Genomic DNA, 27,583 nt, shown 5'->3' on the forward strand with positions numbered 1-27,583 from the left:
TTTGGACATCTCACCTCTGATTAACAGCAACACAACTCTACCACTGACTTGCAACACTGATGTTTTATCTCTACAAATAACAAAAACCTGGAGGAGCTTTTGCCATAAGGTGAAGTTACTAATGCTAAAGGATATCTTTTTCTAGTTGATACATTCTCTGCTGTGCCTAGAGGCTAAACCAACAACAGCCTTTCCCGTTGTGAGTCTATGAATGTTGGTGACAGTGCCGTAGATCTGTCAGACTTTTCTAATTCTGAAGTGTCACTGTCTATTTTCTATCAGAGGCTAATGCAGGAGATAGGTGTAGGAGACTATTTTCATGTTCAGCCTGCACGGAACTGATTATAATCAGAAATAATCATTAAAAAATTAGTTTTTGGTGAATCAATCAAACTTTAAAGCATACAAACTGAATTAATAATTGTTTTTTCTCTCAATTCATTGTGTGGATCCGGATTTGTATTTTTATTCTTAAAAAACAAGTTTACTGAGAAACTTGAAATATATGATAGGTCACTCTAGGCCTGGGACAATAACAAATGTTGCTGGACGATATATTGTCCAACAAATTATTGACGATAAACGATATTATTGAGAACAAAATAACCACTTATGTAATGTTAAAATGGTAAATGGCCTGTATTTGATATAGCGCCTTCTAGAATCCTCAAGGCGCTTTACAACACAGTCATTCACCCATTCACACACACATTCACACACTGGTGGGGATGAGCTACAATGTAGCCACAGCTGCCCTGGGGCGCACTGACAGGCAAGGCTGCCGAGCACTGGCGCCACCGGTCCCTCCGACCACCACCAGCAGGCAACGTGGGTTAAGTGTCTTGCCCAAGGACACAGCGACAGACTGAGCGGGGCGCGAACCTGCAACCTTCCAATTACGGGACGAGCACTTAACTCCTGTGCCACCGTCGAATATTTAACAAAATGTTAAATGCATTATTCATCCATGGAGTTTGATTTTCCCTTTCATTTGTTTTAAGACACATCAGATGATCCACATGTGGAAGATGTTGCAGTGGCCCTTCTCACTGTCATCGGTGACCAGGACACAAATCCAGTCCACTATCAGCCTGTGAAAGTCTCAGTGGTGATTGAAAGTGACGTCATTCTCAGCTGTTCCAGGTTTTCTGAGGCCTTCGTGACTATGTTTGGACTTATTTATGCTCTACACCTCAGGTATCCTAAATCACTTGCCATGACCTTTGAATTTGTTCAGAAGGTTTTACTTGGTCTAGAAGACGGTAAACTGTCACCCAAGTTACAAACGCTCAAGAATGACCTGACCATTCATTTGTAAAAGTGATGGGTTAAGATGGGAAGGCATTTCCCCTTGAGGTGAAAACTGTCGTCTTAACATGATTCTTTTAAAGCTGCAGCACTGCTCTGCAGGTGTGTATTCAGTAAGCCCAAATACACAAAGTTCCATTGTTGTTAAAAGATAAATGAGAAATGGTTCTAAGTTTTACCCATTTAGAAATGTTTTTGATAAATATAATGCATTCGCATTATAGGTTTCAACGTCAGACGTTCTTAAAGTCTTAACTTTTGTTGATCTCTTATCTAACTTTGGCCAGGTGGATATTTAGTTGATTTCATTATGACTTTGGAATATGTTCAAAAGGTTTTACGTGGTCTAGTATACTGTCACCCAGGTAACAAATGGGTAAGAATGACCTGATCAATCATTTGTAAAAGTGATGGGTGAAGGGGTGAAGGTAAAGTTTTACCCATTAAGAATTGTTTTTAGTAAATCTGTTAAAACCTTTGAATTGGATCCAACTTGTTGATCTCTTGCTCTACTTAGGTAACAGTTAGAATCCCAATGCTCTCTTTAGTTTGACATTTGTTTATTGCTGTAACTATTTAATTTGGTTTTATTTTTTATTTCAGTATTTATTGCTGTTTATTTTTCATGTAAGTTAGCTGCTTGGTACTACATTGTTTTAATCTGACCTTAAAAATATTGAATTGGCAAGTATTAAGTTAATGAATTCTGGCAGCCTTCCTTTCAAAGTTATTTTTCAATAAATATTTAGTTTTCTTTATTTTATTTATATTTTTATTTATATTTATTTTGCTGTAAAAAAAGGATGCTCCATTTTCCCTTGTAAATTCATTTTATTTAGGCAGTCAGTTGCTCAAAATCTTTAAATTTTGAGTCATGTGCCATACGTTGTTTAAGTCAGTGTTATTGACATTTTTGCACTTGGAGCAAGGACAACTGAAAATAATAAATGTTGAGTTAACATTATAATCATGTGGTCTAGTACTTATTTTTATGAAACTGTTAACTATCTTTCAAAGTTCTGTTGACATAATCACCTGGATTACAAAAACAAATATTTATAAAGGGACAATTTGCAAATGTATAATTTTTTGAGCCAGTATGTGCTAAAACAACTTTTTACAGTGTTAATGAAATGCCACTCCTTTAAGTATTGGTAAATGAAAGTTTCTCAATTAATTGAACAAAAAACTAAATGTTGGCAACTAAAATATTTTGAGTTAAATGGATGACCAATTTTTATTTAAAGTTTATGAGTAGAATTATTAAGAATTTTAATTTCTGAAAACTTACATTTTTCAGTTTCAAAACTCAAAAATTTTGAGGCAATTGATTGCCTCAAAATTTGTGATTAACCAAACTTATTTGATTTACAGTGTGGTAACAAAAATATTTTGAGTTAATGGATAACAAATTTTAATTTAATCTAACGCAAGGTTTATGAGTAAAATTTATTAATAAATTTAAGTTCAAAAGAGGTAGCATATTTTGTTTTGCAATTCAAAATGTTTGAGTTGTGGGAACTTTTTGGGTTTGCAGTGTGGCAAATAAAATATTTTGAGTTGATTGGATGAGCAATTTTAATTTAATATAACTCAAGGTTTATGAGTAGAATTTATTAATAAATTTAAGTTCAAAAGACGTAGCATATTTTGTTTTGCAATTCAAAATGTTTGAGTTGTGGGAACTTTTTTGCTTTACAGTGTGGCAACAAAAATATTTTGAGTTGATTGGATAAACAATTTCAATTTAAGAAACTTCAAATGTATGAGTAAAATTTATTAAGACATTTTATTTATGAAAACTTAAAATTTTCAGTATCAAAACTCAAAAAAATTGAGGCAATTGATTGCCTCAAAATTTTTGAGTTCTGGGAACTTATTCGGGTTTACAGTGTACGTAGACAGCTGGCCTTTTCGCCTGAATCCTTGCTCACATGGGAACAGCTGTACAACTCACAAGACTTGCTTGGATTATGCATTGCTTGGTCTTAAACTTTTAAGGAGAATCAGAGCTTTCCAGCAAGCCTAGCCTCATCTCTGTAGGAACCTCCCCGAGCTAGAAACAGCCTGTTTTAGCTGTCCATTTCCCGGGTGTCAGTTTTAGACTACTGTGTCTATTAAAATGTTCCCTCTAATATCTCTTGTCCACAAGGCGACAGGACAATGTGGTTTACACCAAATGAACCCTTAAAGTATGCTCTTTAAGGGAGTGTAAGGCATGTGGATGAGCGTACATCCACAGGACACGGGCTGGTCTCTCCATATGTGCATTTTCTACGTAGACAGCTGGCCTTTTCGCCTGAATCCTTGCTCACTTGGGAACAGCTGTACAACTCACAAGACTTGCTTGGATTATGCATTGCTTGGTCTTAAACTTTTAAAGGAGAATCAAAGCTTTCCAGCAAGCCTAGCCCCATGTGTGTAGGATAATGCTACAGCTAGAAACAGCCCGTTTCATCAATCCATTATCTGGGGTCATTTTTAAACATCAGCGTCTAATAAAATGCCACCTTCAATAACTCAGGCCCACAAGGCGACAGGACAATGTGGTTTACACCAAATGAACCCTTAAAGTATGCTCTTTAAGGGAGTGTAAGGCATGTGGATGAGCATACATCCACAGGACACGGGCTGGTCTCTCTATATGTGCATTTTCTACGTAGACAGCTGGCCTTTTCGCCTGAATCATTGCTCACATGGGAACAGCTGTACAACTCACAAGACTTGCTTGGATTATCCATTGCTTGGTGTTAAACGTTTAAGGAAAATCAAAGCTTTCCAGCAAGCCTAGCCCCATGTGTGTAGGATAATGCTACAGCTAGAAACAGCCCGTTTCATCAATCCATTATCTGGGGTCATTTTTAAACATCAGCGTCTAATAAAATGCCACCTTCAATATCTCAGGCCCACAAGGCGACAGGACAATGTGGTTTACACCAAATGAACCCTTAAAGTATGCTCATTAAGGGACTGTAAGGCATGTGGATGAGCATACATCCACAGGACACGGGCTGGTCTCTCCATATGTGCATTTTCTACGTAGACAGCTGGCCTTTTCGCCTGAATCCTTGCTCACATGGGAACAGCTGTACAACTCACAAAACTTGCTTGGATTATGCATTGCTTGGTCTTAAACTTTTAAGGAGAATCAGAGCTTTCCAGCAAGCCTAGCCTCATCTCTGTAGGAACCTCCCTCAGCTAGAAACAGCCCGTTTTAGCTGTCCATTTCCCGGGTGTCAGTTTTAGACTACTGTGTCTACTAAAATATTCCCTCTAATATCTCTTGTCCACAAGGCGACAGGACAATGTGGTTTACACCAAATGAACCCTTAAAGTATGCTCTTTAAGGGAGTGTAAGGCATGTGGATGAGCATACATCCACAGGACACGGGCTCGTCTCTCTATATGTGCATTTTCTACGTAGACAGCTGGCCTTTTCGCCTGAATCCTTGCTCACATGGGAACAGCTGTACAACTCACAAGACTTGCTTGGATTATGCATTGCTTGGTCTTAAACTTTTAAGGAGAATCAGAGCTTTCCAGCAAGCCTAGCCCCATGTGTGTAGGATAATGCTACAGCTAGAAACAGCCCGTTTCATCAATCCATTATCTGGGGTCATTTTTAAACATCAGCGTCTAATAAAATGCCACCTTCAATATCTCAGGCCCACAAGGCGACAGGACAATGTGGTTTACACCAAATGAACCCTTAAAGTATGCTCATTAAGGGACTGTAAGGCATGTGGATGAGCATACATCCACAGGACACGGGCTGGTCTCTCTATATGTGCATTTTCTACGTAGACAGCTGGCCTTTTCGCCTGAATCCTTGCTCACATGGGAACAGCTGTACAACTCACAAGACTTGCTTGGATTATGCATTGCTTGGTCTTAAACTTTTAAGGAGAATCAGAGCTTTCCAGCAAGCCTAGCCTCATCTCTGTAGGAACCTCCCCCAGCTAGATACAGCCTGTTTTACCTGTCCATTTCCCGGGTGTCAGTTTTAGACTACTGTGTCTAGTAAAATGTTCCCTCTAATATCTCTTGTCCACAAGGCGACAGGACAATGTGGTTTACACCAAATGAACCCTTAAAGTATGCTCATTAAGGGACTGTAAGGCATGTGGATGAGCATACATCCACAGGACACGGGCTGGTCTCTCCATATGTGCATTTTCTACGTAGACAGCTGGCCTTTTCGCCTGAATCCTTGCTCACATGGGAACAGCTGTACAACTCACAAAACTTGCTTGGATTATGCATTGCTTGGTCTTAAACCTTTAAGGAGAATCAGAGCTTTCCAGCAAGCCTAGCCTCATCTCTGTAGGAACCTCCCTCAGCTAGAAACAGCCCGTTTTAGCTGTCCATTTCCCGGGTGTCAGTTTTAGACTACTGTGTCTACTAAAATGTTCCCTCTAATATCTCTTGTCCACAAGGCGACAGGACAATGTGGTTTACACCAAATGAACCCTTAAAGTATGCTCTTTAAGGGAGTGTAAGGCAGGTGGATGAGCATACATCCACAGGACACGGGCTGGTCTCTCCATATGTGCATTTTCTACGTAGACAGCTGGCCATTTCGCCTGAATCCTTGCTCACATGGGAACAGCTGTACAACTCACAAGACTTGCTTGGATTATGCATTGCTTGGTCTTAGACCTTTAAGGAGAATCAGAGCTTTCCAGCAAGCCGAGCCTCATCTCTGTAGGAACCTCCCACAGCTAGAAACAGCCTGTTTTAGCTGTCCATTTCCCGGGCGTCAGTTTTAGACTACTGTGTCAACTAAAATGTTCCCTCTAATATCTCTTGTCCACAAGGCGACAGGACAATGTGGTTTACACCAAATGAACCCTTAAAGTATGCTCTTTAAGGGAGTGAAAGGCATGTGGATGAGCATACATCCACAGGACACGGGCTGGTCTCTCCATATGTGCATTTTCTACGTAGACAGCTGGCCTTTTCGCCTGAATCCTTGCTCACATGGGAACAGCTGTACAACTCACAAGACTTGCTTGGATTATGCATTGCTTGGTCTTAAACTTTTAAGGAGAATCAGAGCTTTCCAGCAAGCCTAGCCCCATGTGTGTAGGACAATGCTACAGCTAGAAACAGCCCGTTTCATCAATCCATTATCTGGGGTCATTTTTAAACATCAGCGTCTAATAAAATGCCACCTTCAATATCTCAGGCCCACAAGGCGACAGGACAATGTGGTTTACACCAAATGAACCCTTAAACACTGTAAAAAATGACTGTGAATTACACAGTAATTTACTGTGTTTCTGTAAAGTAACTCACTGTGAATGTATTTAAAGTAAAATACTGTATAATTGACAGTAACTGTTGCAGTACTGTATAAATCACAGTAATAAAATGCAATACTGTAAAACTTCACAGCAGACTAAGTTCTACTGTAGTAAGTCACAGTAATATAATCACTACTGTAAGAAACAAAGCAAAAATTTACAGTAGTATGAAAATACTGCATAAATTATGGTAATACATGCAATACTTTAAAAATTCACAGCATACCAAGTCCTACTGCATTAAGTCACAGTAATATCATCACAACTGTAAAAAACAAAACAAGACTTTACAGTAATGGGAAATTATTCTATAAATCACTGTAATAAATACAATACTGTATAAATTCACAGCAGATCAAGTTCTACTGTAGTAAGTCACTGTAATATCATCACTACTGTAAAAAACAGAGAATTAAATTACAGTGGTGTGAAATAATTGTATAAGTTATAGTAATGAATGCAATACTGTATAATTCACAGCAGACCAAGTTCTACTGTTGTAATTCACAGTAATATATTTACTACTGTAAGAAAAAATGCAAAAATTTACAGTAGTGTAAAATTACTGCATACATTATGGTAATACATGCAATACTTTATAAATTCACAGCATACCAAGTTCTACTGTAGTAAGTCACAGTAATATAATCACTACTGTACAAAACAAAACAAGATTTTACAGTGGTGAGAAATTTCACAATGACTTATTGTGTACTGGATAAAAACATACTGCAGAAATTCACAATAATAATTTAAATTCACAGTAACATGTGTACCATAGGGAATTGCAGTACCTATTGCAGTACTGTAGAAATTCACAATAATATATTGGAATTTAAAGCAACATATTATTTATTGTTGTAACAACATGTAAATACTTTAAAAGCTCACAGTAACCATTACAGTATACTGTTGAAATTCAGTTACATATTGTGTACTATAGAAACCTCAACCAGCTGTAAAATGTCACAGTAACTCATCACGTACTGTGTAAAACTACAACCAAAGGTAATTTCAGAGTGATATCGTGTACTTCGGGAAACCACATCAAGCAACATGATACTGTAAAAATTAACAGTAATTGTTTTAATTGTACAATGTATTTTTAAGTAATTATAGCAACCAGTACATTACTGTAAAGATTTGCAGTAACATCATATATAACCATTGGGTATAGCCTCTCCCTGGGCTGCTACCTTACCGTGGTGGAGGGGTTTGAGTGTCCCAATGATCCTAGGAGCTAAGTTGTCTGAGGCTTTATGCCTCTGGTAGGGTCACCCATGGCAAACAGGTTCTAGGTGAGGGATAAAAGAGCAGCCTAAAGACCTCTTATGATGAATAAATTCAATGGAAACTGTGGGAGGGGCCAAAGGGGTCAGGTGCAGTGTGTGACAGGTGGTAGTCGAGGGCGGGGGACCTTGGCGGTCTGATCCTCGGCTAAAGAAGCTGGCTCTTGGCACATGGAATGTCGCCTCTCTGGTGGGGAAGGAGCCTGAGTTGGTGTGTGAGGTTGAGAGATTCTGACTAGATATAGTCGGTCTCACCTCAACGCATGGCTCTGGCTCTGGAACCAGTTTCCTTGAGAGGGGTTGGACACTCTACCACTCTGGAATTGCTCCCACTGAGAGGCGCCGAGCAGGGGTATGCAGGGCATACTAGTTGCCCCCCATCTTGGTGCCTGTACGTTGGAGTTTACCCTGGTGAATGAGAGAGTATCATCCCTCCGCCTACGTGTGGGGGGGACAGGTTCTGACTGCGGTCTGTGCTTATGTACCAAACTACAGTTCAGACTACCCACCCTTTTTGGAGACCTTGGAGGGGGTGCTGGAGAGTGCTCCTTCCAGTGACTCCCTCATTCTGCTAGGGACTTTAACGCTCATGTGGGCAACAACAGTGAGACCTGGAGAGGTGTGGTTGGGAGGAACGGCCCCCCTGATCTGAATTCGAGTTGTGTTTTGTTGTTGGACTTCTGTGCCAGTCATTGATTGTCCATAATGAACACCATGTTCAAACATAAAGGTGTCCATATGTGCTCTTGGCACTACGATACCTTGGCCTCAGCTCGATGATCAACTTTGTTGTTGTTTCATCTGACCTGCGGCCGTATGTCTTGGACACTCAGGTGAAGAGAGGGGCGGAGCTGTCAACTGACCACTACCTGGTGGTGAGTTGGCTCAGATGGTGGGGGAGGATGCCGGTCAGACCAGGCAGGCCCAAACGTATCGCAAGAGTATGCTGGGAACGCCTGGCAGAGTCTCCTGTCAAAAGGAGCTTCAATTCTCATCTCCAACAGAACTTCCAAAATGTTCCAGGGGAGGCGGGGGATATTGAGTCTGAATGGACCCTGTTCTGTGCCTCCATTGTTGAGGCGGCTGACCGGAGCTGTGGTCGCAGGATCGTCGGTGCCTGTCGTGGTGGCAACTCCCGAACCCGCTGATGGATACCGGTGGTTAGGGATGCTGTCAAGCTGAAGAAAGAGTCCTATCACGCCTTTTTGGCCTGTGGGACTCCAGAGGCAGCTGACGAGTACTGACGGTCCAAGCGGAACGCGGCTCGGGTGGTCGTTGAGGCAAAAACCTGGGCGTGGGAGGAGTTTGGTGAGACCATGGAGCAAGACTTCCGTATGGCTTCAAGGAGATTCTCGTCCACCATCCGGCACCTTGGGGGGGGGGGGGGGAGCAGTGTGCTACCAACACTATTTATAGTGGGGACGGTGTGCTGCTGACCTCTTACTCAGGACGTTGTGGATCGGTGGGCAGAATACTTCGAAGACCTCCTCAATCCCACCGACATGTCTTCCAGTGAGGAAGCAGAGTCTGGGGACTTTGAGTTGGGCTCTCAAATCTCTGGTGCTGAGGCCACTGAGGTGGTTAAAAAGCTCCTCTGTGACAAGGCCCCAGGGGTGGATGAGATCCGCCTGGAGTTCCTTAAGGCTCTGGATGCTGTGGGGCTGTGTTGGCTGCAATATCGCGTGGACATCGGGGGCAGTTCCACTGGACTGGCAGATTGGGGTGGTGGTTCCCTTATTTTAAAAGGGAGACCGCAGGGTGTGTTCCAACTACAGGGGATCACACTCCTGAACATTCATGGTAAGGTCTATTCAGGGGTTCTGGAGAGGAGGGTCCATCGGATTGTTGAACCTCGAATTCAGGAGGAGCAATGTGGTTTTCGTCCTGGCCGTGGAACACTGGACCAGCTCTATACCCTTAGGAGGGTCCTGGAGGGTGCGTCAGAATTTGCCCAACCAATTTACATGTGTTTTGTGGATTTGGAGAAGGTGTTTGACCACGTCCCTCTGGGGGCCCTGTGGGGGGTAATCCGGGAGTATGGGGTACCAGGCCCTCTGATAAGGGCTGTTAGGTCCCTGTATGACTGGTGTCAGAGCTTGGTCCGCATTGCTGGCAGTAAGTCGGGCTCGTTCCCAGTAAGAGTTGGACTCCGCCAAGGCTGCCCTTTGTCACCGATTCTGTTCATAACCTTTATGGAAAGGATTTCTAGGCGCAGCCAAGGTGTGGAGGGCATCCATTTTGGTGGCCTGAGGATCAGGTCTCTGCTTTTAGCAGATGATGTGGTCCTGTTGGCTTCATCAGAACGTGATCTTCAGCTTTTGCTGGAGCGGTTCGCAGCCGAGTGTGAAGCAGCTGGGATGAGAATCATCTCCTCTAAATCTGAGACCATGGTCTTGATTTGGAAAAGGGTAGAATGCCTTCTTTGGCTCAGGGATGAGGTCCTACCTCAAATGGAGGTGTTTAAGTATCTCGGGGTCTTGCTCACGAGTGAGGGAAAACTGGAGCGTGAGATCGATAGGCGGATTGGTGCTGCATCTGCAGTGATGCGGGTGTTGTACCAGTCTGTCGTAGTGAAGAGAGAGCTGAGTCAGAAGGCGAAGCTCTCCATTTACCGGTCGATCTACGTTCCTACCCTCACCTATGGTCACGAGCTTTGGGTAGTGACTGAAAGAACGAGATCGCGGATAAAAGCGGCCGAAATGAGTTTTCTCCGCAGAGTGGCTGGGCTCTCCCTTAGAGATAGGGTGAGAAGCTCTGTCATTCGGGAGGGGCTCGAAGTAGACCCGCTGCTCCTCCACATGAAGAGGAGCCAGTTGAGGTGGCTCGGGCATCTGGTCAGGATGCCTCCTTGACGCCTCCCTGGTGAGGTTTTCCAGGCATGACCAACTGGGAGGAGGCCTAAAGGTAGACCCAGGACACGTTGGAGGGACTATGTCTCTCACCTGGCCAGGGAACGCCTTGGGATTCCCCCGGAGGAGCTGGCCCAAGTGGCTGGGGAGAGGGAAGTCTGGGCCTCTCGACTTAGGCCACTGTCCCTGCGACCTGACTCCAGATAAGCGGGTGAAAATGGATGGATGGATGGGTGTTATAGTAACCTGAATGGTACTACAGAAATATCTAGTAATGTTGCGAGTCCCACATGCCAAAGACAGTGGCAAGTACGGGGTCAAAAGGTGAGCCACACTGGACTGGCTTGTGCGAGCAAAATCAGCCAGTCGACAGGAGCTGGGCTGCAGGTCAAAAAAACTGTGGTCAGAAACAAGGGTCACACAAGGGTCACAGGGACAAGAGGACAGAACTGGGCGAAGGGTCAGGAGACTGACCCCACCTCTTTGCCCCACCCCTGGCTTAGGAAAGATGGGATTGGAGGAGAACAGAGTGAAGACAAGCCCATCAGATCCAGAAGCCCTCTCGGGAACATTGGAGGGAAACTGAAGAATGCTGCAAAAGATGATGTAATGACCTGTGTTAAGAAGAATGCTGCATGTAGTGAAAATGACACCAAATGTTTTGTGTTGAGCTACAAAGTGTGTATCTGGTAAATGACCCCATGACCTTAAGCTGGTCCTGGAAGGGTATATAAGAACAGCTCTGAACAGCAGAGAGAGAGATTGGGAGAGCGGACAGCAGCTGGGGCAGAGGACAAGAAGAGACAGAGCAGATTTGGAGGGGTCATCCCCCGTCCAAGCCTGGATGGGGGATGACAGAAGAGACTCTTAGGAGAGAAAGAGAGAGAGGGAGAGTTTTGGGGAGATTCTGAGAAGACAAGAGCTGGTGTAAACTAACTCTTATTTAATCATTTTGAACTAATTCCTCCGTGGGGGATAGCAGTTGTTTTTTCATCTACCCATTTTTTGTATTTTGATTTTGTAATAAACCTTTTTTGAAAAAGAAACATAATCCTGATTCTTTCAGGTTTTCTCTAAAGCTTCACGTTTGGGGCCCTGGCCATAATAGCACAGAGGTAAGCATGTCGAAGATCGGTCTCTGAATTATCGGGACTTACTTTACAGTTTGTAATAGAATAATATAAAGAAACCTTAAGATAAGGGAAGTTTTAACTTCCCCCTCCTTGCGAGTAACGAGTTGTCTTAAGGGCGATAAAAGCAGAATATTCGAGGTTATTTTGGCTCTGATTGCAGGTTGAAAAAGTCTCTAATCAGCTGGAAGGATGGATTAATAAATAAATTGATAAACTTATGATAGCCTGATCAACTAGCATAAATCATTTTATAGTTACCAACCTCCCACATAAGCTGTTAGAGGCGCAATTAATTCCGGGTAACCCAAACAATTGCTGAGAGGCTTGGCTTGCCTCCAGACTTCTCTCTAGTATCTTAACCAAAAGGTAACGAGTTTAAAAGAAGTGTAGCACTCTGGGGCTGGCTATTCGTGCAAGTCATTTCACCTTTAAAATAAAAGACAAGATTCTAATTAGGTAGTCCAAACCCGGGTCTAGTACAATTATACTCGTCGATACACCCCCGAACCCTGATGGATGCACCGTCTCATAAGTTCTAACGGAACTGGGTTTTAAAGGAACCGGTAAATGGGACGGGCACACGACAGTAATATGACATTTACAGTAACATATTGTGTACTTTAGGACATGAAAGCAATGGTTAGGAATGGCTCCCTTTGTTTCAAAGTTAAACATCAAAACAGACAACACTGTCAAACAGGTTTTTCTTAATATCAAAATTGAGTATAATCATGTGGGGGGCTAAGGCCATTACTTGGTCTGAGTTTGGCTTCAGTGGGGTCAAAGGTCACCACAATGTGCAAAAAATTCCCTTTATGAAATTTTAAATGACAAAATGTAGGGAAAATGAATAACTCCCAAACTTTTTGACCTAAGGAGCTGAAATTTTAATGTCTAGATTGTGGTGCTCGAGCCATACACTGTGCAAATTTTTAGACTCGCAGCACCTTGGGAAGTGTCAAAAGTCACAGAGGTCAGCCATTGAAGTGGCCTTTTGGCCTGCTTTTGTCTAACAACTCAACACAACTCATGCGTTGAGATTTAAACATGAAATCTGAGTATGTTGCTTATCAAACGGACTTTACCCGCATATCTCGGTGCAGTTATGATGGGACCTCTGGGGGTCTACTTGGCCTTCCAAAGTTCTTGCAGAGTTGTATTTTGGGGTGATTGATAGGGTCTCTTCACAAGCCAACAGGCAAAGCTTCAAACAATTTGAAAAACTGACTTTTAACTCTCTGGGTTAGCTGATGCCGTTACGTCTACGCTTTTATATGCTGTTATGTTTTTATTGTTTGTTTCTTAATCTTTTTACTGGTTTTAAATGTTTTTATTTTTATTGTACAGCACTTTGGTGGCATGTTTCATGCCTGTAAGGAGCTTTCTAAATAAAGGTGATTGACTGATTGATCGATAAGATTATTATAAAGCGACCCCTGGGGATCATCTGACCTGAGTCTGGGGTCAAAGGTTGCTGCGTGGCAGCCAAAATGTATTTCTTTGAAATTTGAATTTAGAAAATGGTGGGAAAATGAATAACTTTAAAACTATTTGACCTATGAGGCTGAAATTTGTGTAGAATAGAATAGAATAGAATAATCCTTATGTCCCACAATGTGGATATTGAGTCATAGCAGCTAGTTTGTAAAGTAAATGTTTTGCTCCAAGTTAAATATTCAGATTACAAACTAAATACGTTGGTGTGACCTAATTATTTAATTTGTAAAATAAACATTTAAGTCTAAATTAAACATTTGGCTTGTAATATTATTTATTTGGAAACTTTAACATTTATAAATGTATGAATAATCATGGTTAAAATATTACTTAGAAAAATGAACCACCTATTTTTTACCTTCTTCTAGTTTAACTTAATTGCTGCAAAAATTATGTTTGATTTTAAATGGCACCACACAGATATGTGCAGAAATAAAAATTATTAATACTTTAAACTATTATTCACAGCATTTTAACCTATTAAAATTTTAATTATATTTCAGTTGATTGCATTTTGCTGCTTCCACCAAGTCTCAGAATTAGTTTTCTGAATTATACCGTACCAAATATAATTTTTTCTACAGTCTTTGTATTAAACCCAGTTACTAGGAACTACTTTTTCTTCTGCCTTCCACAGTACAACTCATTAACTATTCAGGAAAACGGTCAGATCGGATAGATAATAATATTAACTGCATTTTGCGATGTAGGTGATGACTAACATGCAGTTACTGTGTTATTTATAAATGGTGTATTTTACTGGTAATTCATCTCGAGTCCCAGTATTCATGCGCTCATGCCCGGGAAAGCACCTGGCTCACGTGATCACGGTTCACAAGCTGTAGCCAGCGCCGCTGGGCTGCTCATTGGTCCAGCCAACAATTGCGCGGCAGTCTTTGGCGGTGTTCTAACCGGTTCTAACCGAACAGCGGCAAGAAAGAAAAAGAACAGGAGGAAAGAACTTCAGCTGCAGGAATAAAGGGATTCGCAACGTTCTCCAGTCTGCTGCAGGATGACGAAGACTGTTTTCTCGACGTAGATGCGTGGAGCATCATTGCATGTAAGTGCCCTTTCTCTTTACTGACTTTTGGTCAAACATTGCTTGCTCAGACTAGTCACCGATATTTGAGAAAGGATAAGTTTGAGCTAACTGCCGTTCTGGTTCAAAATGTCTTACACGTGCACTGTTTGTAAATTCAAAGCTGTGTCAACTCCCGCATTTATTCGACATGTTAAAATGCACAGAAATGTCGCTAACATTAGATTTCACTGTGGCTATGCAAATTGTCCTTCTGCTTTTTCAACAGTAATTGCTCTTCAAAAGCATATGTACAGAGTTCATACGACCACAGTTATATCAAGGGCGCAAACGCAAGGACATGCTTTGGCTTTGTCATGCAAATTTGAGGGGTGTACCTTTGTGTCAGAGCGTGTAGCAACCTTATGGGAGCATCTGCAGCTACACAAGTCAGGTGGGACAAAAGTGCCTTGCCCCTTTGATAACTGTCCAAAGACTTTTTCTGTCCGTTCATCTTTCACCTCACACATCAGTCTGAAACACAAAGCAATAATTTGCACCTCTATTGCTGCTGCTGTCAGCACAGCTAGCTTGTTGGACACTGAAATGACTAAAACAGCTCAACCAGGTTTAGATGACAATCATGAAGCAGAAGTGTTGGATGGTGACACTGAATTAGATGAGAATGAGTTCATGACCAGTTTGGCCTTGTTCTATCTCCAGATGCAGGCTAAAATGCTGCTGCCTACCAGCATGATTCAAAAAATAATTGAAGAGTTCCAGCAGGTGCACAGCTCAAGCACAGCACATCTTTTGTCTAAGTTGCATCAAGATTTGACTCAGTTAAATGTGCCTGAAAATGAAATCAGAAATCTCATTGATAATCTGTCAAAAAATGACCTGATGAAAAGATGCAATGAAGGAGTTTTTAGAAATGATCAAACACGGAAAACGCTTTTCAAGCGTGAATTCAATTATGTTGAGCCAACAGCGATTTACCTGGGTATTGACAGAAATGGAAAAGAGAGATTTTGCCAGTATGCGTCTATTAAAGAGACACTCAATGCATTACTTAGCCAAGGATCAGTTCAAGAGCAATATCTCCAAGCAAAATCTGAAACATCAACTCCTGATGTCCTCGAAGATCTGAGAGATGGTAAAATCATAAAAAACAATAAATTATTAAATGAATCGCCATCCTCAGTAGGTATAATCTTATATCAAGATTCATTTGAGGTTGCTAACCCCCTTGGTTCTGGCAGAAAGAAGCACAAGATCTTGGCTATGTATTTGACGCTAGCAGAGAACACGGCACACAACAGGTCTTCCGTTGACCAAATGCAACTAGTTTTGTTGTGCAGGGAGGAGGACTTCAAATTTTTTGGCCAAGAAAAGGTATTTTGTGCTGCAGTTAATGACCTGAAAGAAATTGAAGACAGTGGTATTCATGGTCCTAGAGGGAATAATATGAGGGGTACTGTTTTGGCCATAACAGGAGATAATCTAGGATCTCATTGCATTAGAGGTTTTACTGAAAACTTCAGTAGAAGCAGATACTTCTGCAGATATTGCCTCATTGACAGGGAAACCTGGGAGCAATCTCCAACAAAACCTGGTCCAGCTAGATCAGTAGAGACCTACAAAAACTGTGTGGCAGAGGGGGAAATGGCATATGGGGTAAAGCTTGACTCTGTGTTCAATCAGCTGAAGTATTTTCATGTTTGCCAGCCAGGCCTCCCTCCACGTCTGGGTCACGATCTGTTTGAAGGGATTGTTTCTGTTGATCTTGCTCTATATATAAAGCACTTAGTAAAGATTGAGAAACAGTTCACATATAACCACATAAACAGGATAATATCACATTTCCCCTACAAAGGCAGCGATGCCAACAATAAACCATGTGAGGTAAAAGCAGATGGCGAAAAGCTTGGTGGCCATGCTGCTCAGAACTGGTGCCTCTTGCATCTCCTTCCTGTAATGGTTGGGGACAGAATAAAAAATCCCCTTGAAAATGATGTTTGGCAGTTGTGTCTCAAGTTGAGAGAGGTTGTTGAGCTAATATGTGCACCGAAGATCCACAAAAACCAAGTTGCATATCTTCAGATGCTTATTGAGGAGTACCTTGAAATGAGAAGAAAAAAATTCCCAGGAAATTCACTGCAACCTAAACATAATTACCTTGTTCACTACCCTGCGCTTATCCTCCATTTTGGTCCACTTATTCGATTATGGACGCTGCGTTTTGAAAGCAAGCACAGTTATTTTAAACAGTGTGCAAGGAAGCTTCATAATTTTAAAAATCTCTGCAGCACTTTAGCTGAAAGACACCAGTTGCTGCAAGCTTACTTGTTTGCTGGCAGATTCTTTCCGCCATTGCTTCAAATAGGGGAATCCATGAAGTTCCATGACAAACTCTACCGGATAGCAATACAGAGAGCAGCCAGTCTCCGTGACCTTCGTCCAGAGAACACTTTTGAAACAGCCTCTGTTACATTTAAAGGGACGCTGTACCAAAGAGGCATGGTTATTGTTGTCAACCAAAATGACACAGGCTACAAGTTTGGGAAAATTGTGCTCATACTGATTAATCAGTCATGTGTGCATGTTGTTGTTGAGCTGTACCAGTCAGTGCGTGTTTTGGATCTCGGTGTACACGGTCTACAAAACAGTCATGATGCTCATTACAAGTGTGTGTCTATGGACAGTCTTGCAGACCAGTCCATTGGCCACATATAATCAGTTTAGTCTGAACTTGATTGCCTTGCACCATTCAGTGTGTTACAGGTAAAAGACATGGACTCCATTGAGCATGCAATACAGAGCGTGCTACCACAGCTACAGAGGGAGAAGGTGGAAGCAGTGATTCACGAGTTTGAAACCACATTGGGTGTGGAAGGGCCAGATGATCTTCAGTTTATCAAAGAGGCAGACATCAGTCACCTACTATCGCCCATTCAGTGCAGAAGATTGATTAATTCTTTCAAAAGTCGTAAGCTGTCTCAATTAGCCTACATGTTTATGTTCACTGCTATTGTATTTTGATGATAATGACTATTAAGATGAAAAATGTTGGAATGAAACAAAATTAACCATTATGTTTTTTGTGCCTATGTCAATTTGTTATGCAGATCCAAAAAGTCCTCAGCCTATCACCTCCTCACCCGTTTCTTCCCCCTCTAGCTCATTTTCAAATGAGCCTTGCACCAGTCCATTAACCAGTCCACAAGGACACAGCAAATGGGTAGACGGATTTCAGGTGCAATGGGACAAAATGAGGCCCGCTCTCAAAAGAGCCATTGATGATGGTAATCGTCCAGAGCCAGGGGATCGCAGACACATGGTGAAAGTCATTGTTGATTCCATGAGAGAACACTGCTTGAACCCGACACGAAAAGACTGCACAACAGTAGCAAAAGCTATAACTCAGATGTATCCTGGCAGCTTTTTAGATAAAACAGATGAGGGAGAAAGTATTGGATGTGGATACTTCACTTTACTGCAGCAGCTGAAAACCAGAGTTGAATATGTCAACAGAGACAACACACTCTCCCGCCTGAGGAGGCCCAGAAGGTCAGACACAAGTGAGGATGACCAGCCGCCACCACCTGCTAAATGTGCTAAAATCGACAGTTATGGTTGTATTAACTGGCAGCCACAGGAGTATCCAGAGGGGGAAACGGCTCAATCACTAGAAGAAAAGAGGAAAGAAATGATAGATATTTTTACTCAAGATGGACCAAAGGCAGCTGAGAGAGGAAGGGTAAAGGAACTTATGACAAATACATATTCAAAACAGCGAGAAGACATCGATGCTGACCCATCTCCCAGCATTCTGGACATAAGTAAACGGTGGCCATTTCTCCTGTCTTAGAAGCTCTTACTTTCCCACTTCACTACCCTGACTGGTGTTGACCTGTACACCAGACTGAAGGATGACATGGATAAAAAGGGGAAGAGGCTCCTGGAGTACTTCGGATGTCAGGTGATGAGTTGGACCAAGGAAGTTAAAGCTCTTCTGAAAGATGCTTTAAAGGCAAACAGAGAGGGGACAGATGGTCTTGCAGCACTCCTGGTGATGATGACCCATTTCAAGGAAGCAGAGGACGCCCGTTTCATCCTTGCTGATGTAAGTTATTATATTGGTCTTAAATAATTCTTAATGTAAAAAGTTCTTTGTTAATTGTAAATAGGGATGCACCAATACACTTTTTTTTCACTTTTGACACCATTATCTGAGGTTTAGTATCAGTCGATATTAGTGCTCAATTTGTGAATCAAACCTTCCCGGAACGCAAATACTGGGGGGGGGGGGGGGGGTTGGTTCGCTGGAGTTTTTGACAATTAAAATTGCACCCACATTTTCTACGTTAACACAACTCTTTTGACAACAGTAGTTTCAGCATCTTTACTGTCCCCCTGCTTTAGCACTCTCCCCTCTCCCCCTACGCAGCAGCCGCACAGGTGCTTCTGTCAGAGTTCCTGCTGCTCTAAACATTAAAATAATTATTTCATTTTCTGTTCCTCATGTCTGATTACCTTCAATGGTGTCTGTTGTTGCAACCACCAGGTACAAAAACTAACTTGTTTTCATTTGACTATTTTTCTGTCCTGCCTGTTTATTATCTTCCTGCATCTCCTCTCAATCCTAAAGAGAAACTGCTACCTGGGTTCATATATATTCACCTTATGAGTTACCTTTGAACTGCAGTTCTAAAAGATCTACCGACCGCAAAAACAGCGGTCTGCGCCAGCCGCACTGGTGATGAAGTCACCGGAGGACAAAACAGGTGATGCGCTCCGCTCCACAGCAGCGAAAAGCATCAGGCACAAATAAAAGACAGAAAACATAAAAGGAAATTAGCCGACATGAACGATCGCGTGTTAAATTTGTTTTTGAGGTGGTGACACCTAATTTGATGATGTTACTGTGGCCATGCTCAGGACGCAGATGTCTGGAGCACGTCAACGATCAGAGCTTTGCACCTATAATCTCCGGAGAGTCTGCATGAATAATGTAATATCAGTAGAACCAGGATCGTTTTCGGGCTCCCCCTGGGTGTGTAAGCTGAGGGCTGGGACGTAATTTTGGGGGGGGACGGGTGGGACATGTCCCCCCCACTTTTTCAAAAGGCAGTTTTGGTCCCCTGCACTTTTTTCCGTCCAAAAACAATGTTACGCTCCATTAAATGGATTTGGTTGAGCACTAGGACCGAAACGGAAACCGGTTTCCTATTAGACCCGCCCAAAAGCTAATCTATTGGCTCTGCTGATACTTGCTAACGTATTATTGGCTGTTGCTGCTGTCACTCAAGTTGTAAACAGTCAGAACGTGCTCACGTTGTTTTGCTAGTTTGGAGCCGCTAGGGAACACCGGTACTGAGTCACATCGTCAACTAGACGCTGTGTAATATCAGAGCTCAGCTCAGCTTCCATTACATAACATTTGAATAAGTGTTCATTTGTGAGTCTTTGGTAGTTAGGCACAGCCAGGAGGCAGCATGTCAAGAAAACGAAAAGTGGATATAAGAGACTTCTTTCAAAGTCAAAACGTAAGTTGGAACATGTGACAAACCTGCATTAAGCTCAGACTCACCTCCTCCTTCACAAACATACTCAAAACTAACTTTTACAAACTCATCTCCTCCACATAACTGACTCCTCAGACACAATTTGTTCGTATTATTATAATAATTATTTTTTTATTATTACTATTATCATCATAATTATTATTACTACTAGTAGTAGAAGTGTAACTTCAAAACTTTTATCATTTAACTTTATTGTAAACTTATCTATTGCAATGTATATGTTCACATTAAAAAGCTCTGAAAAATGAACAGTATCATCATCGTCAACGGATTTTTTTAAGCTTAATGTCAAAGATGTACACTTTTCATTAGATTTATCTTATTTTTTCCATTTATTTTTCGTGTGTTGAAATGCAACAACTGTTTAAACACTTTTAAGGGAAAAAACATATTTAATATGTTTTCATACACTCAAATGTTAGGGTGATGATCATGTGTAAAACATTAGTTCAGCATGTCCTCTAACACAGCAAATGAACAAACGGCCAGATCTCAGGAGGGACCGTTTATGTATAAATAATTTTTATACTTTTGACTAGGCCTGGGAAAGTAACAAATTTTGCTGGATGATATTTTGTCCAACAAATTGTTGATGATAAACGATATCATTGTCAACATTATCTAGACCAAAATAACCACTAATATAATGTTAATATATCATAATAATGCAAGTACACCCTTTAAAATGCAACAAATAAACCTTCATTTAACATTGAAATGTCCAGAACCAGAACTTCTAATTGAATAAAAATAACAAACAAAAATTTAATAAAAAAGGAATCTCACTCCCTGTTAGAAAATGTTGCACCAAAAACAATAAAAAAAAAGACCCAAAACAATAAATACAATGGCCTATCCATTGTCAACAGCCAAAACTGCACTTCAATAATCATAATAGATAAAAATAATAATAGAGTTGTACATTTTTTAACTATATTTATATATATATATATATATATAGAGAGAGGATGGAAAAATTATTGAGATGGGCACGTGACGTGTCAAGGGGTCTTTACATAACACCCCCCACCCAAAATCCGCACAAGCCTGCTGTGTCCCCCCCACTTCTGAAATCAAAATTTCGTCCCTGGCTGAGGGCTTCCAGGGGAGCCTGTCTTCATTTGGGGTGAGTCGGGGTCCCTTCAGCTGACCCGTAGTTCAAACCATGCGTATAGCACAAGTTGGTTGCGCGAGTTGCCGGATCCTAGCAGACAGTTGCCAGAACGGTCCTTTCAAAATAAGACAGTTCCTGGATCTTGTTCCGGCGAGATCCGGCTCAAATTAAGCCCTGGTCGATATTGATCTCATACCGATACAAAAATCCAACACTTTATTGCATAATGAACTACATATGAAAAAGACTGCACTGCAAAAACTGATTTCTAAGAAAGTAAAAACAATCCTTTTTAAACATTTTTCTTTTTAGTCCAAACAGATTAAAAAAAATCCCCAGAAAAATAACATTACTTAAAATTAGCTAAAAATTCTTAACTATGATCCAGATTTTCTAGTTTTGAGTAAAACAAAATCTGCCAGAGAGGTAAGCGGTAAGAGGTAAAAAGTTGCTTGGCTAGAATTTGTAAAACTAGCAAATAAATTGATTGTTTTTTTACTTAACTTGAGCAAAACCTTGCGAGACTTCATAACTGCTGCCTTTTAACTATGAACTGCTTTAAATTCCCTCCAAATTGACGGTCAGTCGAAACAACTGAAAATTTGCGATACGTACTGGAACAGAGCACGTTGCTCTTTTGCCGCTGACCGCTCCTGCATGTCGCCTCCTGTGGGTCGAACCCTTAATAAACACTAGAAATCCAAGAGGCCTTTGCAGCGCTTTGCTGCCCGGGCCTAATTAAAAGACAACTTAGATGTGTTTTTCCTTTTTCTTTCTTATTCTAATGCTTTGCTGGAGTATTAGATCGAGAGCAAAATAATGTGATCAAAGCATCCCTAGTTGTTGCATTTTGCATTTTGTCCTGTTCTCTCTGAGCCTCAGTGGATATACCAGGGACTGTCTTCTACATTTGCCAATTGTAAAACTTAAAAAGGAGTCTGTTAAGCTGTGTTAAACACTGTTTACTGTGTTTTTATTTATTTATTTTGTAAAAAGTTTAATTGTGCATTTTGTTCATCTCAATTCATCAGGTTACAACAACTCCTGCTGATGCAGAGGAACAGTTCGTCCTCCCAAGCTCCCCAAGGCTCATCGCACTTGGTAAAACTGTCATTTAGTAAAAGCAGATATAGAGAAAAATAAATCCTAAGTTGACATTAAGACTAGTGAGGAAGTGTCATTACTGCAGTGCCCGGGGAGAACATTCCAACACTGACTTGGTTGGCTGGGGACGAGACAATGATCATCCCCAGCCAACCTCCTGCCCACTCAGCCACAGCAACACTTTGCTAGGAAAGAGGGTTTGCGAAGCAGATCGCTCACGAAATTCGTGTGCTGCCTGCTTTTCCTCTATTCACATCAGGCACAATGTTTTCCGTCGCAATCAACAAGCGCTTCTGCTCAGCTGTTGCATTTCTTTTTTAAACTATGTTTACCAGGTACTAGCCCCCATTTACTGCTCTTTTCCTGTTTACACACCCCTGGGTGTCTTTGCTGTTCTGTGTGTGTGTGTGCGCGAGCACACCCTACCTATTTATATCTTCGGAAACTGCGCCGATCCTGCTCAGCTCTTGTGTAATTAGACCAATTCCTTTAAAATGGGGTTCGTAAATAACTTGGTGTTTTTGGTATGAAACAATGCTACTGTATATATTTATCTTTGAATTAAACGTATTTGTTTATCTAAGCAAAACAGGTTCTCCCCCTCCCCATAGTTCAACCTACACTGTGGGAATGGGTGTGTTTAATTTTCATCTCTAGTCTGTTTAGATACACAAATATGATTGCATTTATCAATCGGTGTTTTGTTTGAAAACTAGCTTTATTTTGTTAAATTTCATGGCCTTCCTCTTCTGTCTTTGACTTCCTGTCAGAACTGATGCAGCTCCCTTTCATAAAAAATAGAGCACACGCCAAAACAATTGCCACATGGCGTGAGCCTTCCCAGTGCTTCGCAGCTGCTGTGAACGACACCATAAGTCAACAAAGGCGCCGAATAGAAGCACACTTTGTTCCACGATGCTTAGCATCACTTCTGTGTCTGATGTGAACTATATATCAGACATTACTTATTTGTAATTCAATTGTTGTTTTGTTTGATTATTGCAGGAGACACTATGTGGTCTGCGAACAAGTGGATGCTATCCATAGAGGGCAGAGTTGTAATCCCACTTTTACCTCCCATACTGGATTTTACAACTGCCTTGGCTGTCCTGTTTGCCAGTTTCTATGTATTCAACATAGAGTATCAGGTGGAAGCAGTCACAACACTGGAATTCGTTCAGAGGTATTGCTAATAACATTCTAACTAAATTTTGAGCTACAATTCAATTAAAGTTTATTTACAAATATTTAGAAAAATCTTAGAACTCTTCATAGTGCTGAAATAGTAATTTAAAATTAGAACAGTCGGATAACAACTAAAATCATTTGCTCATGCAAATATGTTCATTCAGGACAATAAACGCTGTAAGTCTAAATATCCAATCAGCGCCAAAATCATTACTATGTTTTAGCTGCACCTTGACTCTAAAGCTGCTATTCGTAATATGCAAAATAAACTAGCTTACTCACTCAGAACTCTCACCCCTCCCATCAAGTAGCAGTCCTAGGCCATGCCCCACTGAGGAAGTGCGGTGATGTTCTGCTGCAAAATGTGCTACAGGCGTAATGAGTCATGGAGCCACGTACATGCGGAAGTCTGTTTTTCGGGTGGGATTGTTTAATCATTGGTTTTGGACCAATCCATGTTTTTGGCTGAAGTTTAGACAAAAGAACCACTTAATTATTTATGTTTTTCTTTAATCTCCACAAAATATTTCTGAGAATGTTGTGTTAAAATGTTAATAGGCATGAAAAAATCTGTTAGATTACTTATTTTGCAGATTAAAGATAGCAGCTTTAAATTTCTTATCCTTTTAAGTTGATTTCTATAAGCTTTTTGATCTGTTCTGAGAGGACTTTTGTTATGATGATGTGCTCACCAAACTATCCATAAGTTATATTAACTTATATTTTCATTTCTATTAGGTTCCTTGCCAGGATCAATCCAAATTCCATCAAGTGCACAGCCAAGGTCCAGACGAGCAGAAAAACTGGCAGAACTGTGAAGAGAAAGACAACGGATATAAATCCACGCGTTGTTTCATTCATGAACGCCTTCTCTGCATTTGACTGGCAAAACAGCTAGCTTAAGGTGAGGTTCTGATACTGGTCACTACATCTATGAAGATGGGTTTGGTCTTTATTTGTCAAAAGTAGCGTAAACATATGGAGCCCATAAGGGGACATGAGCAACAAAAATCTTGTGCGTACCAGTAATTTTCTCGTGCGCACAATTTAATAACTTGTGCGTAAGAGATACTTTATCATCATCTAATAAAAGTTAAAAGCCAGATGTTTTTGTCAAAAATTGGAATAGACTTTAATCATGAGTTGTTGTAAGATCCACATCCCTACTGGCTATATTATTAGAATTATTCTCACAATCTATGACCTAATGCTTGGATGTGACCAGAGGGCTCATGCTGTAGGCTATGTGCGTTTGTAACAGATCATAGTCTTGGATTTGGAACTACAAAAACAAAGAAAAACGCTGAAATGAGGAAAAGCTGGCCAGAGAAATGGAATGTGCAAGATTCCTTGGCACCCCTGGCTACTTTATGCAAAGAAACTTCATCTTCACTCATCACTACAGTTAATGGCATGCTACACTTGTAACGGGGTTGGGCGATTTGTATAATTTTTCCCAACCTCCAATTGTCAGTCCAATAACTGACAATAGACGATACATTTGCAGATGTGTCTCTGAGCAACATAATCATGCACCGATTGAATTGCGAACAAAAAAGAAGCCCAATCATGGATATTTTAAATGGAAGCACAGTGCATAGATGTTTGATGGAAGAGAAATTTATATTCTTCCTACTTATTGTTTAATTTTGAATCTGGTCAAGTGTACGTCACAACGGTTGTTATAAACACGTTTATAGTGTTATAAAGAAGCCTCATCTTTGTTTCCCTGTGGTGCACATCATTGTGGTATTTTATTTTGCTTAAATATTTTCTTGTTTTAACATAGGCATTTGCACCTGGGTGCATTAGTGACTTAGCAGGTCAAAATGAAGGGAGTGAAGCATCCTGTCAGAGACATTGAGGATCTTTGTGTCTCTGGGAGGAAGCGGAGCCACAAGTGAGCCTCGTGAGGAGAATGACGAACCTTATTGCAAAGCCAAATGCTACGGCTTTTTACATTACATTAGTGGTTATTTTGGTCTTTATAATGTCGACAATAATATCGTTTATTGTCAATAATTTGTTGAACAGCATTCCAGGTCAAGATGAACCTTAAATTAAATGAACCATGCAAGGAGAAATTCTTGGGGAAAAGATTTTTATTTTCACACAGGGATTAAGGATGGGTGCCGAATTGAGGGTGCTATCGATTCAAATGTCAAGAGTCGATTTGATTAAGATTCTCAAGATTTAGAACAGATTATTGCAATTCATTTCAATTTGCTATATCCATTCAGGTCAGTGAACTCTTCTTTTTTTTTGCTGTTACCTGACTATGTAGTTGTGCAGTATATTAAAATAGTAACATTCAACAACAAACTAATGAAATATTAGCAGTTTAAAATGGCTGTAAGGCCCAATCTCTCTCTCTCAGAATGTAACTTTTCACAAATAAGCTGTCTGAATCAGCAAACTGAACCAGGAACAGCCAACAGAAGATGTAAGATGTACACACAAATGCATCAATGGAACACAAACCTAGGGCATTATGAATAAGAAAGTAAGAATCCATCCAAAAGCTATGTGCACACACACACACACACACAAACACACTTATTTTTTGATTTTTATACGGTCCTCACTAAACACAAATGCTTTTTAACCATATTGGTCATATATATTTTTTGGCTTGAACAGCTTCAGGGTTGACCTTCCCTTAAATGTAATCATTTGGTCCAAGAAAATGTCCATGTCTGGACCACAGATGGCTGGGATACGTGGAATATTCATTTGTGTTGCGCTCCTTGACTTCCATTGACTTCACATTCCCTCTTCATCTGTCTTAAGTTTAAGTTTAAACTTGTCTGAGTTTTTTATTGTGATTGTTTTATTTTCAGGATGTTGCTGTGGAGCAGCCCTACAGAACTGATGGACTGGGTGAGGGACCCTAAGAGGCAAGGAGTCTGTACCAAGAGTACAAATTTTTTTTTACATCGCGGTATGGAAAAATAGTGTTTTTTGTTGACATGTCAATGCCACTGTTTTGACTGTTTTAAGGTTATTGAGGTTCGTAATATTGCAATAGTTCACAACATGTTCTAGAAACACAATGGTGATCATGTATCATTATTTATCTGGATACTTCTATCCATTGTTTTAAGTAGTTTTTGTGTTCTTTGAATACATAAATGTTCACAGCATGTATACAAAGATGATGACATGTTATTGCCTGTTTTTATAGATATGGCTATGGCTAGTTGTATTGTAATGTGTGTACAACATGTTCTAAGAACTTAATGATGATTATACTTTTTTGCCAATGTTATCTGTGGATATTTATATCCATTGTTATAGAAATAAATGGGCAAATGTAACTTTTGTTGTCCTAATTTATTTAGTAAGATACAGCATAACATAAATCAAAAGAACACCTGCAATATTTTAACTTTAAAAGACAGTAATGCAATTTTTACTATACAGTTAAAGTACTATTTTTTAGCCAAAAATACTAAACTTGGAATTTACTGTTATTTCATTTATAGTTAAAACACCAATGGTGTAATCACAAGCGCAGCAATTGAAAAATTAAATTTATTTTACAGTGAAACATGGTAGCAAAATTAGTTAATTTATAGTTGCAGTAATCCTACTGTAAAAAGGGAAATTCATGCAGTGTTTTGAAGTATGGTTACAATAACAGTACTTTTACATAAACAGTAAAGCACTGTGTGTAGTTACAATTAATTTTGCAGTTATCCCAATATTACTGTAATATAAACAGTAATATATAAAATTTACTGTGTTAGATTTTGAAGTTAAAATAATGTATACTATAACAAAACATACAGTAATTGTTAGTTACTGTGTTCAGTTCTTTAGTTACAATACTGTATTTTTTTTTACAATAACTTGCTGGTTTATTACTGTGAATTTTACAGTGTGTTTGTTATTTAATTTTCATAGTTACAATCACATTACTGTAATATATACAGTGATACACAATATTTACTCTTTTTAATTTTACAGTAAGTCACTGCCATAACACATACAGTAAGTGTTAATTACAGTGTTCAGTTCTACAGCTACAATACTGTATTTTTTTACAATAACTTACTTGTCAATTGCTGCCGGTTAATTACTGTGAATTTCACAGTTGGCTTGTTATTTAATTTTACAGTTACAACAATGATACTGTAATATAAAAACCAGTGCATGATATTTACTGTATTATATTTTACAGTAAATA

General features: G+C 40.3%; 1 protein-coding gene and 1 long non-coding RNA gene across 2 annotated transcripts; both read left to right on the forward strand.

Annotated features, from left to right (window-relative positions):
• The first annotated feature begins 17,123 nt into the window (after positions 1–17,123).
• LOC129162189 (uncharacterized) lies at positions 17,124–18,433 on the forward strand. Its single transcript, XM_054738670.2, has 2 exons — positions 17,124–17,389; positions 17,529–18,433. Exons 1-2 carry the CDS (start codon positions 17,194–17,196, stop codon positions 18,269–18,271), a joined length of 939 nt encoding a protein of 312 aa, XP_054594645.1. The 5' UTR covers positions 17,124–17,193; the 3' UTR covers positions 18,272–18,433.
• A 3,587-nt stretch (positions 18,434–22,020) lies between these two features.
• LOC129162190 (uncharacterized) lies at positions 22,021–27,110 on the forward strand. The gene is made up of 4 exons (XR_008562221.2): positions 22,021–22,203; positions 23,212–23,389; positions 24,133–24,298; positions 26,235–27,110. It is a non-coding gene; the product is annotated as an uncharacterized lncRNA (long non-coding RNA).
• The last annotated feature ends 473 nt before the right edge of the window (positions 27,111–27,583 follow it).

The sequence above is a fragment of the Nothobranchius furzeri genome, chromosome 9 (genome assembly GCF_043380555.1).
Source record: "Nothobranchius furzeri strain GRZ-AD chromosome 9, NfurGRZ-RIMD1, whole genome shotgun sequence".
NCBI lineage: Eukaryota > Metazoa > Chordata > Actinopteri > Cyprinodontiformes > Nothobranchiidae > Nothobranchius > Nothobranchius furzeri.

What these genes read in the sequence shown, in the direction of transcription:
- LOC129162189 (XM_054738670.2), top strand. Translation starts at nt 17,194, where the DNA reads ATGGACTCCATTGAGCATGCAATACAGAGCGTGCTACCACAGCTACAG. An exon ending in GATTAATTCTTTCAAAAGTC is followed by an intron (nt 17,390 to 17,528) that starts GTAAGCTGTCTC and finishes TTTGTTATGCAG; the next exon opens with ATCCAAAAAGTCCTCAGCCT.